General features: G+C 32.6%; 1 protein-coding gene across 1 annotated transcript; it reads right to left on the bottom strand.

Moving 5' to 3' along the window:
- Window positions 1–624: 624 nt before the first annotated feature.
- Window positions 625–13945, bottom strand: LOC132714046 (uncharacterized). Its single transcript, XM_060696778.1, has 19 exons — window positions 13770–13945; window positions 12532–12678; window positions 12041–12217; window positions 11486–11613; window positions 10239–10316; window positions 8954–9077; window positions 8531–8653; window positions 8112–8198; window positions 7512–7601; window positions 7128–7212; window positions 6776–6888; window positions 6195–6289; window positions 5714–5753; window positions 4918–5016; window positions 3172–3267; window positions 2453–2596; window positions 2053–2106; window positions 1494–1579; window positions 625–990 (listed from the first exon to the last, which is right to left on the bottom strand). The coding sequence occupies exons 1-19, from the start codon at window positions 13902–13904 to the stop codon at window positions 678–680; spliced, it is 2214 nt and encodes a 737-aa protein (XP_060552761.1). The 5' UTR covers window positions 13905–13945; the 3' UTR covers window positions 625–677.
- Window positions 13946–20268: the final 6323 nt, after the last annotated feature.

Here is a 20268-nt window from a genome sequence, read left to right as displayed (position 1 = left end):
TAAGTATATAGAATTTTCTTTAATGTAATAACACCAGCAAATAACATTATGAATTGTGTCTCACTTATATTGATAGCAAATGGACCAGAAGTATTTGTTGTTTGAACAATCACGTTAAGCCATCCTTTCAAAGAGTGAATGTTGATCTGACGCATTATAAAATATATGTACTGTGAACTACCACACTAAGACATTTAATCATTTGTCTGTAGGTAAGCAATGGCCTAGTGGTTAAGGTGTCTGCCTCTCAACCCAGGGATCATGGGTTTGAGCACAACTATGTTTCTTCATATGACACCAGTACTGGTTGGATCCAGGAATCGGACTGGAAAGTGATTAATATAAGTTGCAAGAACAAGTTTCGCAATCGGGCTTAAATTGATATGTTTAAACCAACATCATATTTGATATTAAAAATAGATTGAAAAAGAGTCCGGTTTTTAAATGCAGCTTTTCAGAATCTGTTTAAGATTTTCTTACGCGCAGTATGAGCTCCTGTGTACAAATATGTAGTCAAACCATACACTTAAGTATATTAAGCACTAAAATTTATTTTTCTTTGTTATTTTACTGTGTAGGTCATCACTTATAATTAAGATAAAAGTAAAACATAATGAAACCAAATTTATTTTAAAACATTTATTGCTATTCATATCATTCCAGGATGGTTCTATGATTTAAGCTAAATTGTTCATTCCCTTGACATTTTCTGACTTCAATTTTGAGAGTGTTTTCTTAAAGCCCTTCTTTATTTCATTCTCTTTCTTTTTGTTAAGCAATTTGTTTTTCTGTTGAAATTTGTCTAGTTTAGCTCTAGATGCGACGACTTGGAACCATTCAGTACTTCCGGTTACAGAAGACACACCGCTGAAGATACTCTTGTGGTCACAGTTGTATGTGATTTTATACATTCCCGGCTTTTGACCTACTGGTATATCCCACAATATTGTAATTGTACTTTCACCTATTCCATGGCTCTCCCAGTGAAATCTGAAACAAATCATGGTTATATACATATATATATGTTAGCGATTTTCTGTGAGGGTAAAATAATTGTCTACTATTCAGTTTAATGTTGCGCATGTATACAAAATGGTGTTTTGAATTTAACAGACTACACTGATGATGAACGTAGTTCTGCAGATTCTATATCCATAAGTTCAAATGATAACCACGTGTATAATGAAAACAGCTAATCAAAAAAATATATAATGGGTTAAGTTGTGAGGACTTTTTCCAGTAAAAGACTACTATGTTTTTAATGAATTTGAGAATGCTGTATTTGGATAAATGACGTTTAATGTTTCATTACCACAATCCTAATGTAAATACTTTGAAATTACATAGTCACAATGTTAGAAAGGGAATCGAACGAAATCACGAGACCTATAACATGACTGGTTTAGTGAGAAGCATATTTATGTTACTATAGCATGTTGCAAAACTGTCTATATATTCATGAATAAAATTAAGACTAATGATTTAAAACATACTGAGTTTCCCAGTTGGCGTCCGTGTAGACTACAGTGTTAGCACCGCTTTGCTCTTGAAATTCTACTGTTAGAAATGTAGATTCCAACTGCAAAAATTATAATAGTTCATAAAATTACAGGCATGATAGTGGCGGCATGGCCTAATGGTTTACGTGTCGGATTAGCAATCTATGTATCGCTATTGAAGTGGGTTCAAACCCCGTCAGGAAAAAGCCGTTTTTCCCATGACCAGGGCACTTTAAACTCTTTGCTTCTTACTGGTTGGTTCCAGTATGTCTTAAAGCTATTAACTTCCTTCATAAAAACAAATCTGTATAAACCAATAATATGATAGCTTTTAACCGTTATTATGCTTAATATACATAATTATGATTAGCTTTTTTGTCTTACTAGTACTGCGCCAACGTTAAGATAGTCCTTAATTGAAAGCATTTTAATCACTAGATAGTAAAACACAATCATTATATCGTATACATATATAAAGATCAAACTATCATTACATGTCTAGCTCGGAAATATACCATGTTTAAGGCCCATTTATTATATCCCAAATACTTACTCTTCTGTTATTTCTTGGATTTGCACCAACAAACTTGACAGTAACACGTTCTCCCTTAAAACAGAAGATAGTTAAATACATTAATACATGAATATTATGTAATATCATCAGCAGGAAAATAAACTTTTGTCATATGACACATCATGTTTTGAGGAAAGCGTCGCGTAGACTACAATTAGTTCTTACAGGTTCATATAATTAATAGGAAATTAATCTTTTCATCTTATCAAATGTTTTTCTTCCGTTTTCCTAGATCTTAGCTAAAACTGCGAACATTACAGTCATATATATGAAACACAAATTTTAATCACCAATTCAATTAGAACAATCAGTATATTTAATATAGATAAAACAACTAACTCTGGTATGACAGGTACCCGGAGAATATCATAATACTTACAACTTTATATTGTTTGTTTGGTTGCTGTTTGACGTCAGCAAAGTTGTTTCCAAACCCAGCTGCATCAAACACGACTGGAGGTAGGAAGGACAGTTGTTCAGACATTAGATCAGGTGGGTTGGGGCCTGGCGTCACAGGACTACCCTAATGTCAATATCAATACACAAACAAAATTATAACAAAGGATGTCAATAGATATAATAAATGCAAAACATCATGAAGTGTTTATAACCTACTAACTACTTAACATAATTCGTAAATTTTATCTGTTGTATTGAAGTTATATTAAAAGTCATTGAAATTTTTGGTTAGGTTTTACGTCGCACCGACACATTAGTGATCATATGAAGACTTTCCTGCTTTACTGGTACAGGAAGACTTCAGCTGCCCTTCCGTGCACCATTCCAGGTATGAGCAAGCACATGAGTATAACCACCAACGTTCGTAAGCCATCTGGATAGCTTCCTCTTGAGAAAGAATCCAAAGTTCCTGGCGGGATTCGAGGGACAAGAAGTCTAATGGAATTGCCTAATTGAGTTCATGGTAATGTATTAAGTTACAATAAGAATAAAACAAATGAAGAATAATAACTTTTTATAATAAATTCATCACAAACAAATTCATAAACAATACCATTAACACATTTTCAAGATTTGTGTTTAAAGTAACAACCTCGCACTCCGAAATTAATTTGTTCTTGTAACGTATCTAAAACTTACCGTGGTCATCGCCTTGGACAAATTCATGTATACGTTAATGTAAGCCTCCAGTGTATGAGGACCATAAATTGTTGAACCGCCTTCGTAACGTTGTTCCTAAGTAACCAAAAACAAATCGTCGGGTTAATTCTACAACCCCGTAACTCGATTTTTGGCAAAATTGAGATTTTTATATCATTTTTTTCGTCTCAATGAGCTCTTCACAGTGAACATACTTATGTAGTTGTAGAACTAACATAAAAATGTTTATTTCCAATTCCACAAACCCGTAACTCGCTATTTACATCAAACTTTAATTCTAGACCCAAGTAACTTCTCGTCCAATCAAGCATTCTGATTTTGTACCACGTGATACATGACACATCTGTAATGGCTGCCTACTTATCACAGCCAAATATTTGAAAAACTTTTAGTGATTTATTTAAAGATAATTATAGTAATTTTTACCTGAATGTAATATACATATATTGATGATTTAGTTTTTATAGCTCTTACATCATTTTGAATTAATAGTAAATGTATTGAATAGATACATATGTAAATACTACATTTATTCGGATGAAAACCATTTCGGACGGCCTCGATAAGTACTATTTTTGTTAATTTCCCTAAAGCTTCTTATTTTCAAGTTTTTACACTTTTTGAAAGGGTACTCATTAGCTATATAGCTGAACCCATTTTTACATTTGCATTTTGATCATCCATCAAAGTTATAGTTATTAGATGTTCTTGAATGGAAGACAAAATACCACTTTGTTTAAATCTAGATGCTATCAGGACAAATTGTTTCAGATTCAACGCTGTTTTCTGAAGCACGAAAAGCATCTACTTAATGTACACTCTAAATCAAAAATTGAAACATAATAGCAACATAGGTATGTGACAGAAACGCATCGTCGAATACCCACGGTTGATAAACATGTAACATAACAAGTGCATACTTTTGAAAAATTAATGTAGATTTCATTTGATAGTAGCATTGATTTTCAAACAGACGTGTAATATTTTACACAGTAGGAGAAGTTAATGATATTTTTTACTTGAATTTTTGCTATGTTTCTAGCCGAAAATTATTACACTTAGTCAATTTGTTTCAATTAGAACCCCGTATGTCGCTTTTATAGTGTAGAAATGACCTGAATGTTTTGTCAACAACCACGTATCTCTCGAATGGGGTTTTAGAATTCAGAATTTGTATGTATTTTCTTATTTATTATGAAAAATTGAAATTAATTATTTGATATTTTAGCTTTAAAATTGTATGCACAGAAATGAAATTTGGTACATATGTACAACATACAGATTTCTAAATTCACTGAAAATTTTATCTTTATACGGTTTATCATTAAAAAGTTATAACAGTTCAAACTTTCAAATGCGATTTTCTAAAAATGACAAAAATGACATACGGGTTTGTAGTATTAAGCCAACGAAATGAATGAGACAAACAAAAATTGAGATTATCGGTATATTGTGCTTAAATAGTGTTAAATGCATTGGTAGAATAGCAAACATGGATAGCGCACATTAACAAACACCTATAATTAAAATAATCTCAAAATCAAACCATTAAAATGACTGGTGTTTTATTACACACAAGTTATTTATATTTTATTACTGTAAAGATATGTTCGTTTTCCTAGAATGAAAAGAAAGAAATGTGTTTTTTGTTCTGGAAATAATAACTGGAATAGAACTAATAGGTACGATTGCAGAAAGAATCGCCAAAAAAGCAGACGATAATACCTGATATTCCTCAAATGTTGTAACGTAGTCAGCATAATCATTTGATAATCCGGCAACGATTGGTACAGGTTCACCTTTAAACCCGTTATCTTTTAAAGTCTGAAACACAAAAAACAATACATAAACTGGTGTAATTATGTTTGACATGTTTTGTAATTCTATAGAGATTTTTTTTTGTTTGTTTTGGGTTTTACGTCACATCGACACAGTATAGGTCATATCGCGACGTTCCAGCTTTACTGGTGGAGGAAGACCTCAGGTGCCCTTCCGTGCATTATTTCAGGCACGAACGGGCACCTGAGTAGAACCACCGACGTTCCGTAAGCTAGCTGGATAGCTTCCTCACATGAAAGAATCCAAAGTCTCTGTCGGGATTCGAACCCACAGCGGTGAGGGGCAAGTGGTTCGAAGTCAACGTCCTTAACCACTCGGCCACGGAGGCCCCTCTATAGAGATAAAAGTCATATTAATGGTAATTTGAGCCGGGCCATGTCAAAACCAATATAAAGCGTTTGCGCCCAGCATGGATCCAGACCAGCCTGCGCATCAGCGCAGTCTGATCAGGATCCATGCTGTTCGCTTACCTATTACAAGTAGAGAAACTGATAGCGAACAGCATGGATCCTGATCAGACTCAGACTGTGCGGATGCGCAGACTGGTCTGGATCCATGCTGGCCGTCAATGCACTAAGTTGCTTTTGTCAAGACGCGGCTCATTTACTTTCATCTCGATCAGTTCTTGAAAATAAATGCAAGTTACCATAGTAATATGAAATATTCAAAAATATGAGTTTACCTTGGCAACAGCATCCCTGGTTCTCCTTCCAGACATTGTCCTGCAAATATTTGATTAACATAACGTTATATTTACTTAGATTATAACTACAACTCATTTAAGTGTGTGTATTGCCGTTACTTTTTTGAAAAATTCATTTTAGTCTCTTATTGAAAAATCATCTTCATCATAACTATATACATCAAATACATCAAACGCGATTAATTTTTTGAATATAAAGCGTATAAATTAAATCAATATGTATTTCATCACCTTTTGAGTCAGTAATTTTTAAGGCATATACATTTGTTATTGTGACAGATCAGGGTGTTCAGAGCCAAGTGGTTAATGCTGGTTATTTCAAACCGTTCGCTCATATGGCAGTTTTCTTTTTAATTGCAATACATGACTAGACTTTTTTATAATGTGTTATATCTACTGGAACACCAGATAATAAAGATATCAAAATATAGATAATAGATCTCTTTGTTATAAAACATACGTGAATTCTGCAGGGACAGCTATAAGGAAGAGTTGACCAACTCGGAATATCTGTGTATCTACGATAGATGGCTCCCACGCATAGGGAAACTCAATCTACAAAATAATAAATAAATAAATAAATAAATAAATAAATAAATAAATAAATAAATAAATAAATAAATAAATAAATAAATAAATAAATAAATAAATAAATAAATAAATAAATAAATAAATAAATAAATAAATAAATTAATTAATTAATTAATTAATTAATTAATTAATAAAATAAAAATAAAAACAACAATATTCCACACTCTCCTTTTAACTATTTAGATCTGTTATAGATATCACATGAACCTTGATATACATGTATAGCACAAAAGTAAAATAATACACCACGTATTGTTTTCCATTTTTTAAATTTTCATAATCATTTCAAATTTATTTTTTTCATTTTTTTTCGGACTACTATGCGAATAAATTCAGTGAAACTTATCGCTGCATTAAAATATTGAAACTTAAAATCACTTTATTTATTGTTACATGGATTATGATGATTGTTATTATTATTTTAGTTATCAGCAGACGACAATTAGTTACCTCCCCTGTATCGAGCAGAATAGGTTTAGGTGCATGACATTTGTTTTGTTCCTCTGACGGTTTCTTGATGAAGCCACTGACAGCGTTCCAAAATGGTGACGAGGAATTACTTCCTGGTATTGAGACAAAATAATAATATTACTATGTTTGCAATATGAGTTACATGATCCATGGCGTTGTAAATTATGGACAAAATACATATGTCATTAAAGTAGCGTTATTACAAAAGTATCCAAGTTCTGGAGTTGTCTATACGAAAACATAAATGATAACATTATAAAATGTAATCTTACTGAAAGCAGAGATAAGAATAAAAAAAAACATCCCATTTTAAGTGCTTTAAAAATGCTACCTTGTGTAAAATCGAATGCACCAGGGCCATCGGTGGTTCCGGCGGCGAAACTATACCCCATAGCTGGCTTACATGTCTTCTTACCCTGTACAAAACCATGGTAACGCAAAATTTTATCAGTTTCTCCTTATATATGCATTTATTAAAGTTTCAAAACATCAAATTATTAATGAAGATATAGGCAAATAATTACCTTATCACTCTTGAAAGGTCCCAGAATCATTAATTACAAGACGAAAGTATAGTCTAACTTGAAAGTTTATATTTCACCTATGAATAAAAAGTATTATGTTAATGCTATAATGCATAATTGTATATCCTTTATATCAACAAGTTCAAGGATGATTTTAAAACTTGTGGAAAATACAATACTAATGTTATCACCTCTCCCACAGTTTGTTTTGACATGTCAGTATATGTATGTCTGAAGTCAACAGGGCCTTGTACAAGTGTGGATGCTGTATCAAACAATTTCTGCAAATCAAAGAAAAAAAACAAAACAAAAACGAATTGAACAAAATTAATTACTTCACTTTTAATCAAAATTACAATTCTAACATATAAAAAGCATAACTACAGACTTTTAATATGTTTGCTGTTAAAACTGAAATGAGCAAATTATCGGCAACATACATGTGTAAAATTAGTTACATACGCCCTTTATAATGAATTAATAATACAGCCAATTAGATATCTTAAATGATATCCTGATTTGTTAATATAGGGTTTTTGCCAAGTTAAAGCTTCACGGTGTACAACCGGTCAACCGTGTGCGCTTGTTAACGAAGTTCTAACTGTAAAAAGTATGTTTGTACCACCAGCTGTGTTGGACCAACCCAAAATATCCATAATTCCTTAGTGGATTTATCTATAAATTTGTGTATGGAGATGATGTTAACGAATCAATGACATTATTGTCACGTGCAGTAATATAAACGTTTTCGAATATATTAAACAGGAGATGGACACAGCGTTCATTTTTACCTTTGCTTGTATATACTGTCTCCTGGCTATAATCTCTGTGCTCTCAAACATATCATTACCAGGTCCAAATGCCACACATAATTCGTTCTATAATCAAATTATACATTATCTAGAATCATGAAATTTAGTAAAATCTTTTATAACGATAAAATTATAATTAAATATGGCCTTTCATATACATGTATTCAAACATGCTGAGATCACAAAATTGACTGGTATACTAGTCTAGCATTTTCCTAACTAAATTATTAAAGCCAATTCTTCACTTTATATGAACCAGTCCGTGATAAAAAGGAGAAAATGTATAAATGGACGTAAGGTTCAATCCTTCTTTTTAAATTTTGTGTTAAAAGTTAACTTAAATATGTTAGTTTTCATAGATGTTATATTTCATAGAAATGTCTTTTATTAATCGTTACCTTGCCATTGCACGTGCTATGGTTAAAGTCACATGGTAGTCCTGTGTCGAGACAATGGGGACCTTTTGTATTCGGAGATACATCACCCTCGTTACTCTGGGCAAAGGCAGCAACAAAAGCTCCCTTTAAAACGGAAAAGACAAGAAACGTTTACATTCACAATTTTTCTTTAAATATTCTGCTTTATGAAATCCAAAGAAAACAGGCTTTAATTGTAAGTTACTTGTTACTACCTACGTTTTATGACAAATTCACTGTTAAGTTTAAATATTCTATTGTATAATTGTATACGATATATTAAGACTTGTTAACATCATTATATGTTTAGCAGAATTATAATGTACAACACATACACAATTCTTAAAATTTAATCTCTGCTATAAAAAGCATGTGTGTGGGGGTGGGGAAAATTCGACAACCTACTTTCCCAGGTAGAACAGTTTGTCCGTTTCTGTCAGCCTCTAACATGAGGGCGGCCAGTCCTTTATTGTCACTACTGATAAGTCTGTTTGTATTGTTCATACTTGTACAGTGCACGGCAAACCAACTGTATAATAATAGATGATTTACCGTTATAGCGTTTAAACTTTGGTACAACTATACGAGTAAGTTACATTCTTGAAATAACGTTTTATTATGATTACTTAATTTTTTATTATTATTATTATTATTATTATTGTTATTATTATGCAATCTGTAAAAAAATCCTGTATAAACACTAGATAGGCATAATAATATATAACCTATGCAATTTTGTTGATTTAAAAAATAAACAAGAGCTGTCGGTAGGACAGCACGCTCGACTATTCTAAGTGCTTGATAGTAAAAGAGCCTTGATAATGTTAATTTTTTTAAGTTCACAAAAGGGCTAATTTTTTTTTATAAATTCATGTTATAGGCCTTAGAGAGAGTCTAATTATACAGTATTGGCTTGACTATTCGGAAGGTAATGTCACGAGGGTGTTTTATTGAGTATAATAATACTAATTACCTATGAATACATAAATTTGACAGAAAAGGTACAAAGGCTTGTTATTAAGATGTTTTATCAAGTAAATAACTGCTTTATTATTATGAATGCATAAAATTGTCCCAAAAAAGGCACAAACCCTTCAGTAGTTATTGAGATAACAGCTTACAAGCAAAACTTTACCATGAATTTCTAAGTTGAAAAAGGGGAGAAAAATCAGCCTAAATGCAAGATAGAATTATGGATCTTTGTCAGTGACCTACAATTATGACCCTTAATGCATATGTGAAGTTTTAAATAAATATCTTTAATAGTTATCGAGATATGTAAAACTTGCATGTAAACATTAATCAAGAGACTAAGTAGAAAAGGGGATATGAATCAGACTTTACAAAAAACTTTAACCAACGCAGACGCCGACGACGCTGACGCCGACGCCGACGCCGGGGCGACTACAATAGCTCTCATATTCTTCGAATAGTCGAGCTAATAATATACTGAATCATAATGTCAATCTATAAATTATCTTTTTTTACAATGCTGCTTGTAGTTAGCAGCTTAGACCGACTACGTTCAAAACTGAAATTTAATCATTCCAAAATATCTGCACAATTTCATTTTTCTATAATTAGCATTAACAAGATAAAGAAACCAAGATAAAGAAACTAGTGAACTCAGACTCTGGGATAGTAGTTGTAAAATTAACAGTGGTTAAATATATCGAAATAAGTATCTTACCTTATCATACCTATAGGAAAATTATCAGCATCTACAATCTTGATGACAGTCATGTTCTTGTCAACGTTATATTTGTATCTATAATGTAATATACATGCTATACTTATAACTGCCATATAGATTTAATAACATTTTGATAATATACTCAAAACCTGTCTTCAACACCCAATTCAAGGTTAAAGGTAAAGGTTGTCTTTGTAGTTGACAAGTAGTGAATAGAAAATGTGTTGGTTTTGCATTAAAACTGTTAAAAGGTTTAAGTACGAGGTTGGTGTTACGTTTCTATGATAAAGAGGTACCGTATTACATATATATCTGCTGTGGGCATTCTTGATAAAATCTTGTCCGCTCTCTGATAACTTTTGATAAGTAATTGCATTACTGATACTAATATTCGTCTATACCCTTGGCTGGAATATTCGTTCAAGTTGGCACGTCCGCGATCAATGCAATTTATTACATGCTTTTCAATGGTTTATAGAAATATATCAGTGAATTAAAACTGGTAATTTTACTGTTTGAAACAGTGAAATTATCAATTTGATAATTTCACTGTTTTGAATTTAAGCCCCTTACGTTGTTTCAGTGAAATACCAGCGTACACAGAACTGGAAACCAACTTAATAAAGTGACGTCGTAAATGACGTCACGTTGTATAATTATTTGGCGCGCTATTCATTTAGTATTAGGTAAAAATGTCCTTTTTAACGTTTGTTTGCATATAATAAAAAGAAAATTTGTTTAGTTTAGTGTAAGATCGAAATATATTTCACCTCGTGAACACCAAAAGTTCACATTTCACTCGTGGCTGCGCCACTCGTGAAATATACCTTTTGGTGCTCACTCGGTGAAATATATTCCGATCTTACACTGAACTTAACAAATATCCTCTATATATCCGTTATTTTTATACGTAACTTGTCCTTCTTTCGCTTATAAAAACATTTTCATTGGAAGAAGTTGAATTCTGGTTGTGGGGACATATAATATTAAGAAAGATATCTGTAACATTTATGTTACTGGAACACTGTAATATTAACTGACCTTAAGGCTATTCAAATTTTATTCATGATCAATCCAGCCTTTAAAAACATTTGGCCTTCCAGGTTTTACTTTCATTTTCATTCAAAATTATAGCTGAAAAAAAATCTCGGTAAACCAGAAATGAAGACCACAAAATAAAATTGTATACAATGAAAATATTAAATATGATAAAATGTAATACAAAGTAGCATGTTGCGACATACTTGGCGCGTTCCTCTGGTGGATTTTTAAGGTAGGCAGACGGACTTCTGTTGATGTTACTCTCTAATAGTTCACCGGTGTTGACATAAATATTGGCTGGTTTCATGTTATCATGTGCTCTGTCTACACTCTGTTAGATATGTTAATTGATAATTCGTTAGAAATCATATTACATTTATTTAATAAACAAAACGAAGAAAAAAAGTATTTTTTTAAGTCATTAAGAGAGAAAAAATACGTCAAATATCAAACACAATTATGTTAAAAGTCAAGCTATTTAGAGTCATTAAAACAGGTTGAAATGAAATATCTTCCCAGTTAATTAATGAAAACGAATAATTGAACAATTTTAGGAATTTACCTTATTTTTTCGTGTGTTAAGCTGCTAGCAGGAAGTATTTACGGAAAATGATTAATCGACTATTACGGAAATGCTCATTTTTTAGCAATATAATTTGCATTTATATAGTTAGTTAAATCGTTCATTTATACTTCTTTTTGTTATTCTAAAGTTAGAAAATGAAGTTAATAAAAACTATAAGAAATTAACGTTATACCCGTAATATGCCTTCCACCAAGGAATCGAACGTTTCCCTCACAAATCCAAGTGACGTGATGTCATATAAAAGGTACTGATGAAACCCCCCTGGTGTGGAGTGTGTGTGGGTACCGGTTATTAACACATTACGTTCAGTGTAAGCATCTCCATATTTATTCTTCAGTTGTCGAACAATCTAAAAACATTACAAAATGAAAAAGACAATGAAAAACTATGAAATGTGTGTTTTAAAGTACAAGTTACCATACTTAGAATGTAAGTAAAGTTGAAAACTGGAGAAAAGACCAATTTTGTTATATTGTGAAACCTTGCAATCAAAACTGTACACCATACAATACAAAGCATGGATTACCGAATGCGTATGCGCATGTTCACTCTTTTTAAACATATATGTACAAGATGAGCCAACAAAGTAGTTATATCGAACTAGGGTTATATTTATGTCATTAAAACAATAACTGATATACTGAAAATTGTCGATGAGTATACCTCTAGTTTGAGGCCCTGAGAAAACATGCAAGCGTCTAGATTAATGTAAACAACTTTGTTCTTCATTTGATCTTCAAAGATGAATGTTCTACTGAACTGACGGAGATGTAACCCACGTGAAGTCTGTGCAGGATTTGCATATCCCATCTGTAAATATAGATAAAATAACACTATAATATACAACATGCAGAGGCTATATGAGTTGTGTCATGTACGGCTTTTTGTTCCGAAGTTTTATTAATGTATCACTACTAATTTTTAGACTACAAAAAATAGTATTTAGATTATTCTTTAACTTATTGGAGCATTATTCTAATTATTTGTGTTAACCTTTAGTGTATTTTTTTTCAATTTTCGTGTGAATGGAAGAGTTAAAACACGTAGTTTTTGCTTGTGTGCTTTTAGGCGGGTGAAATAGGTATATGGCATTTATTAGCCACCATAGTTCAGGGTGTAATCGATATAGCATTTAACACGTTATAGTTATTGACAATATCGAAAAATCCCCGATTATGAAGTACAATGTACTGAATAGAAAAACTTCCGTGTCACAACAATAGAAACTACACATGTATTTAACTGTGAAATGAGGTTCATTTTGCGCCGGGTACATTTCTACTCGATAGGTCTATAAACTTACAAGGTCTCCATGTTGTATAACAATATGTATGGGAAGTATGTGATGATTTGATTTCAACATTTCTGTGTTGTCATGCTGGTGAGTTCGAATCAAGTTCATATTGATTAAAGGGAACTTACACGTACCCACAAAAGGTTATACCATATTATGAAATAGCAAAACCGTTAAACCGATGTGTGAAAATTAACTCTTTCTGTATAATAATGATCTTACTCGTTTAGAAGATACAGGTGCCTATAATATAAGTCATTTGTTCGATTCATAACAGAACATAAAAACATATAAGATTTCCATCGAAAATATTTCAAACTGGACTTGTTGAATACACTCAAGGGAGTATATGAATACTCAAAATTCAAGATAATGAAACGGGTGTTATAATGACCAAAAGGTACACATTTTAATAAACCCAGTTATATTAAATTGTTTAAAACTCTTTACACAATATTTTATCAACTTTAATTCACCAATATCATAACAAACACTTGACATTAACCAGATAAAATGTTAAACGTGTTAGTAATATCACTCTATCGTACGATAGATAGTATTATGAAAGTTTAAAAGGAAATATAAGGTTTATAGAAATCGATCTTACCATGTTGACCTCGGCAGCCGGGCCAGTTATATCGGCAATACCTATCCCAACATTATATTCTGTTGGAATGCCATTTGTTAAAGAAACAATGACAGACAAATATACAATTAGAAAACTTGATACCACATCCATCATAATACCAAAAGCACGTGATATTTGATGTTATCACGTGAGTTTATTGTTCATGAACAAATACTAGTATACGGTACACGGAGTATTTAATCCGTCTGGTCCGGGTTCGGCCCAGTGAATTTTCGCTTTCTTTATTCTACAGTAAATCTGTCACATATGGAATGCCGGTAGGGACATGCCAATTTGCTTATTTGCCAATTGCTGAATTGCTTATTTGCTAATTGCCGATTTGCTTATTTGCCAATGGCTGATAGGCTTAATGACAAATTTGCTTATTTGCCAATTGCTGAATTGCTAATTTGCTTATTTGTTAACCGCTGGTTTACGTATTTGCTTATTTGCCTATTGCTAATTTGCTTTCTTGCAATAGAAAAAGTTTACACTGTGCCGGAAGTATATGGAACATCTGACTACAGACAACCAGTTGAGTCAGATCTGTTAACTTTTACCAACAGTATTCTTGTAAATTCAGTGTTTTTCCAAGAATACTGTTGGTCAATGAATTTAGTTGCAGATATATGTCTACAACTGATGGCTGACATGTCCTTGAGAACACAGACGCTTGGGGTCAGATCCCGTACCCCAACGTGATACGTGCCCCTGTAAACACTCTATTTAAAATATTTTGATATCTAAACACGAATTGGACATCGTTAAAACTGGTTTTCAAGCAATTTTTACATATACCGGTATAAAAAAATACCATATACCACCAAGTCTCAATAAAGTACTTAATGGTTTTATCGTTGTAACAAATGTCCAATTTGTATTTAAATAAATATTAAAATAGTTTTGATATAGTGTTTACAGACGCGTATCACGTTAGGGGCAGGATCTGACCCGCCAGCATCTGTGCTTGAGAATGTCTTATAATGTGTTGCAGCTATAGATCTGTTTGTGCAGCTTAAGTCAGAGATTGGTGGCATAATAAACACTTGATTAGTCATATATAAGTGAAAAATATTGGTTAAAGATTGAAAATAAAAGAACTTGAAAACAAAACTATTTATTATTTTATGGCATATAAAATGTCCTTATTCTCAGCAGATTTGTCACAGAGGGCCTCATTTTAGTGGTACGAACACATAGTATCACAAATGATACACTTAGTGCATGCTTAACACGGGTGTTTGTCTTTGCACTTAAGCAATAGGCTTCGTTTTTAGCTCTGTAAGATTTTGAGATCACTTATGTCAGTGTGTGCATCAACATTTTGCTTTGGTTCAATGGTTTTGAAATTTGGTCACACTTTTCCATTTTTTCATATTGTACATTTTACTTGCTATCAGGTGACCATGACCATGATCATGACCTAGGGTATAATGGACAAAGCCTCTTTGAATATTGTGTATGCATGCTGCCTATTTAACGCTTATGTGAAGTAACAGTTAGATATACGCAATAGTAACAGAGATATGACAGAAAAACAAAGGTTTCTCAGTACAATACATTGGTGACCTTGACATTCAGTATATAACGGGCACAGCTTCTTCATGTACTTTGTATGCATGCTTGTAACGCAAAGTTTATGCAAAGTTGCAGTAAGATGCATGAATCAGCAAAAGTAACAGAGATATGACAGAAAAACAAGTTACTAAGAATAGCATCCCTATTCTCTGAATAGTGGAGCTAAAACGGAAACTCAAGATAATTAAAAAAAAACAACTACTTTCTGAAACTGAATTTATTTTTTTCGAAATTGATTAAAATGTATCCATCTGTCTTTCTACCTATAGTCTAGGTAATGATGGATTGATCATAATTGTCACAAGTTATAATTAACAAAACCTTATAAACATAATATTAACATGATATAGGTTCATGAGCTTGAAATAAAGTCTACAAAGACTTGTTATTTTATATCAAACAAGAACTTAGCGAGTCGGACGTGTCGCCTGACAATAGCATAAAAAATTATGTATACATGTATAAGCAAATAAGCAATTAGCAAATAAGCAAATTGGCAAATAAGCAAATTGGCAAATAAGCAAATTGGCAAATCAGCAATTAGCAAATAAGCAATTAAGTAGTTGGCAAATAAGCAAAGTGGCATGTCCCTACCGGCATTCCATAGTCACATGTAGGGTTTTATTCTAGACTATACTTAACTCAGCAGAAATCTTTATTCTAAAACTTTAACGCTAGTATGGAATGCCGGTAGGGACATGCCACTTTGCTTATTTGCCAACAACTGAATTGCTTATTTGCTAATTGCTGATTTGCCATTTTGGTTATTTGCTAATTGCTGATTTGCCAATTTGCTTATTTGCTAATTGCTGATTTGCCAATTTGCTTATTTGCCAATTGCTTATTTGCCTATATACATAAATTTGTATGCTATTGTCAGGCGACACGTCCGACTCGCGAAGTTCTTGTTTGATATGACATAACAAGTCTTTGTAGACTTTATTTCAAGCTCATGAACCTATATCATGTTATTATGTTGATAAAGTTTTGTTAATTATAACTTGTGTAAATTATGATCAATCCATCATTACCTTGAATATAGGTAGACAGACAGATGGATACTTTTTATTCAATTTCGAAAAATATAAATTCAGTTTCAAAAAGTAGTTGTTTTTTAATTATCTTGAGTTTCAGTTTTAGCTCCACTATTCAGAGAATAGGGATGCTATTCTACCCACCAAGGCATTGGTTTTCTTGGTAACTTGTTTTTCTGTCATATCTCTGTTACTTTTGCTGATTTATGCTTACTGCAACTTTGCATAAACTTTGCATAATTACAAACATGCATACATGAAGAAGCTGTCCCCGTTATATACTGAATGTCAAGGTCACCAATGAATTGTACTACGAAGCCTTTGTTTTTCTGTCATATCTCTGCTACTCTTGCTTATATCTAACTGTAACTTCACATAAGCATTAGGTAGCATGCATACACAATATTCAATATTCCATTATACCCTAGGTCATGATCATGGTCATGGTCACCTGATAGCATGTAAAATGTTCAACATGAAGAAATGGAAAAGTGTGACCAAATTTCAAAAACATTGAACAAAAGCAAAATGTTGATGGACACACAGACATAAGTGATCTCAAAATCTTACAGAGCTAAAAACGAAGCCTATTGCTTAAGTGCAAAGACAAACACCCGTGTTTAGCATGCACCAAGTGTATCATTCGTGATACTATGTGTTCCTACCACTAAAATGAAGCCCTCCGTGACAAATCTCCTGAGAATAACGACATTTTATATGCCATAAAATAAGAAATAGTTTTGTTTTCAAGTTCTTTTATTTTCAATCTTTATCCAATAATTTCCAATTATATATGACCAATCAAGTGTTTATTATGCCATCAATCTCTGACTTAAGCTGCACAAACAGATCTATAGCTGCAACACAATACGTATAAACCATTCTCAAGCACAGACGCTGGGGGTAAGATCCTGCCCCAAACGTGATACACCTCTGTAAACACTATATCAAAACTATTTTAATATTTATTTAAATACTAATTGGACATCTGTTACAACGATAAACCATTAAGTACTTTATTGAGACTTGGTGGTATATGGTATTTTTTCATACCGGTATATGTAAAGATTGTTTGAAAATCATTTTTAACGATGTCAAATTCGTGTTTAAATATTAAAATATTTTAATAGAGTGTTTACAGGGGCATGTATCACGTTGGGGTACAGGATCTGACCCCCAAGCGTCTGTGTTCTCAAGGACATGTCAGCCATCAGTTGTAGACATATATCTGCTTAGACATCACTGCAACTAAATTCATTGACCAACAGTATTCTTGGAAAAACACTAAATGTACAAGAATACTGTTGGTAAAAGTTAACAGATCTGACTCAACTGGTTGTCTGTAGTCAGATTTTCCATATACTTCCGGCACAGTGTAAACTATTTCTTCTGCAAAAAGCAAATTAGCAATCGGCAAAAAAGCAAATACGTAAACCAGCGTCTAAAAAATAAGCAAATTAGCAATTCAGCAATTGGCAAATAAGCATATTTGTCATTAAGCCTATCAGATATTGGCAAATAAGCAAAACAGCAATTAGCAAATAAGCAATTCAGCAATTGGCAAATAAGCAAATTGGCATGTCCCTACCGGCATTCCATACGCTAGGCAAGTCAATCGTAGCCCGAAATGGCCTATGTTAGCCATCTAGATTTCACAATATATTTAAATGATTGTTAAGTAACTTTAAAATTATCAAAGTTTCAACTGTCATGTCAAACTCCGCGCGCCGGTTACGCTACGACCAGAAACCACTGCCTTCAAAAAAAATGATGGTCTTATCTGGGAAACCTTTTGGTCTTGTCTGACTCTTCTGGGTACTTCGGCTAGCCGAAATCCGGATCCGACTGAACTGAATGGCCTGATATGATACAGTAAAACCTGTGTAAAAGATCATTAATTTATTCCATGATGTATCATACAATAACTTATCACCTCGACCACCGGCTAGCCAGAATAATTGGAAATTGCGGTTTCTACCAATGAAGAAAAAATCTGACCAAAAATTTAAGAATGTCATCTATGGACTGAAAATGTTCATAACAACTCGTGTCCCAGCATTTCTGGCTGGCCCCTGTAAGATTCAGGCTATATTCCGCAGAATCCAATATGGTGTGATGGTTAGGGGTTTTGACCGTGTGGCCGCTGGTATTGGTGTGCCCGACAAAGATGCGCAGAAAATCGGAGTATAAATTTCACTTTAGTTCACATCTCGCCATTTCCGGCTGGCCCCTGTCAGACGAAGGCTCAACTCACAGAAACTGATATGATTGTATAGTTAGGGGTCTGACTATGAGACTGCTGGTATAGATGACTGTGCCGCCGGGAATACTCTGGTATTTTGAAACAAATATACATCACTATGAAGGCCCATAACTTTCTGGAACCAGTTTCATTTGTATAGCTTTTGAACGATAAAAGTAGGCATGCTATTTTGTTTATATCAGATGTTGACATTCCACAGCCAGTATATTCTTAGTTAAAGATTTTTTGTGGTCAAATTTGAATTTGATGTTTGAAAATATTGAAAATTGTAACACTGTTTCTCTTAATATAAAATCCACATGTTTCGACTTCACGTGCAGAATATAATTATGTTATGTTTTAAACTCTACACACTTTAGGCCACAAGTTATGAATATATATTTAAAAAAACTGGCATTTTTTTAAGTTAGAAATGACTAGATTTACTTCACTAGTCATATAATAGGGAATGTAGCTTCCCATACATAGTTTGTACATTCTTTTATTCAAATTAAGCACATTCAGGAAAAAATCATAGATGTCAATAAAGTTCTGCTATAAAATTATTCTTTTCAAAGATGAGCATAGTACATCTTTAATTAGTATCAATGATAATGTGTCTTTGCTTGATTGCCGCAGAAATCGAATATATGATCGAATTTATTTTTTTAAGCTAGCCATATTAACCTTCTCTGTTAGTATTTTTCCCGTTTATAAATTTATATTTTTCTTTGTTTTATTTATTTAAAGCGTATATTTTACGTGTATTTTGTTAATTTTAAAAGTATGTAGTTATTTAGAATTCCATCAAAGTCAAGAGCAAACATGACCAGACTATTAAACAAAAAAGGACTACAAAACCGATCATTCAGAATTAAGTAGAATTAAAGTGAAATTAAACAAGAAAGGGGGACATGGAAGTAAACCTCCAGAATTTATCGAAGAAGAATTGAATTTGGATAGCTTAGCGGTTTGAAGAGGGAAAACAAAAATGTTCTATGGAATGGCCTGCTTTCTTCAAACGGTCTCTTTTTCAATAAATCATTATATTTAATGTACATGTATATTAATATTGTCATGGTGAAAGTACTATTCGGCATGTCGCTTAGCTTTGTTTTATCTAAGAAGCAAAGTTGTCTCCCCTTTAATAATATAATCATTTGTAATTCAGTTAAACATATTTTGGAGCGGGCCTTGTAAAATTGACAATTCAGAAGCAAATCTAAAATCAAATTAAATATTTGAGCTTGAAAATATTTATATGCGCTATATTTCAAGTTTCAGAGGTCAAATAATTTGGATAATTGTGGTGTTTATTTATGTATTTTGAAGGAGAACTAGTCCTGTATCGTTTATGTCTTTGTGTTCATTTTTAAAAAAATATTTCCTTAAGTAAATAGAATTTGCCTTATGAGTTCAAACACCGTCAGGGGCAAGTCGATATTTCCTTGAGCAAGAAACTTTACACTAATTGCTCAGTACTGGTTGGTTCCAGGAACGGATTCGAACGTGTGTCTATAAGCTATTAATTTCCTACACAATCTAACTAAAAATACATTCTTTATAAACTATATCTGGACAGCAATCCAGGGTCTTGATACAAGCTACCCACCTTCCCACACAC

Source organism: Ruditapes philippinarum, unplaced genomic scaffold, assembly GCF_026571515.1.
Source record: "Ruditapes philippinarum isolate M1 unplaced genomic scaffold, ASM2657151v2 ctg710_1_1_1_1, whole genome shotgun sequence".
NCBI lineage: Eukaryota > Metazoa > Mollusca > Bivalvia > Venerida > Veneridae > Ruditapes > Ruditapes philippinarum.
The sequence above is the reverse complement of the archived record's forward strand: the minus strand, read 5'-3'. Positions and strand labels throughout refer to the sequence as shown.

What these genes read in the sequence shown, in the direction of transcription:
- LOC132714046 (XM_060696778.1), bottom strand. Translation starts at nt 13,904, where the DNA reads ATGATGGATGTGGTATCAAGTTTTCTAATTGTATATTTGTCTGTCATT. An exon ending in TGGTGGAAGGCATATTACGG is followed by an intron (nt 11,614 to 12,040) that starts GTATAACGTTAA and finishes CATATCTAACAG; the next exon opens with AGTGTAGACAGAGCACATGA. An exon ending in CAACATTTGAGGAATATCAG is followed by an intron (nt 3,268 to 4,917) that starts GTATTATCGTCT and finishes TTGGTTACTTAG; the next exon opens with GAACAACGTTACGAAGGCGG.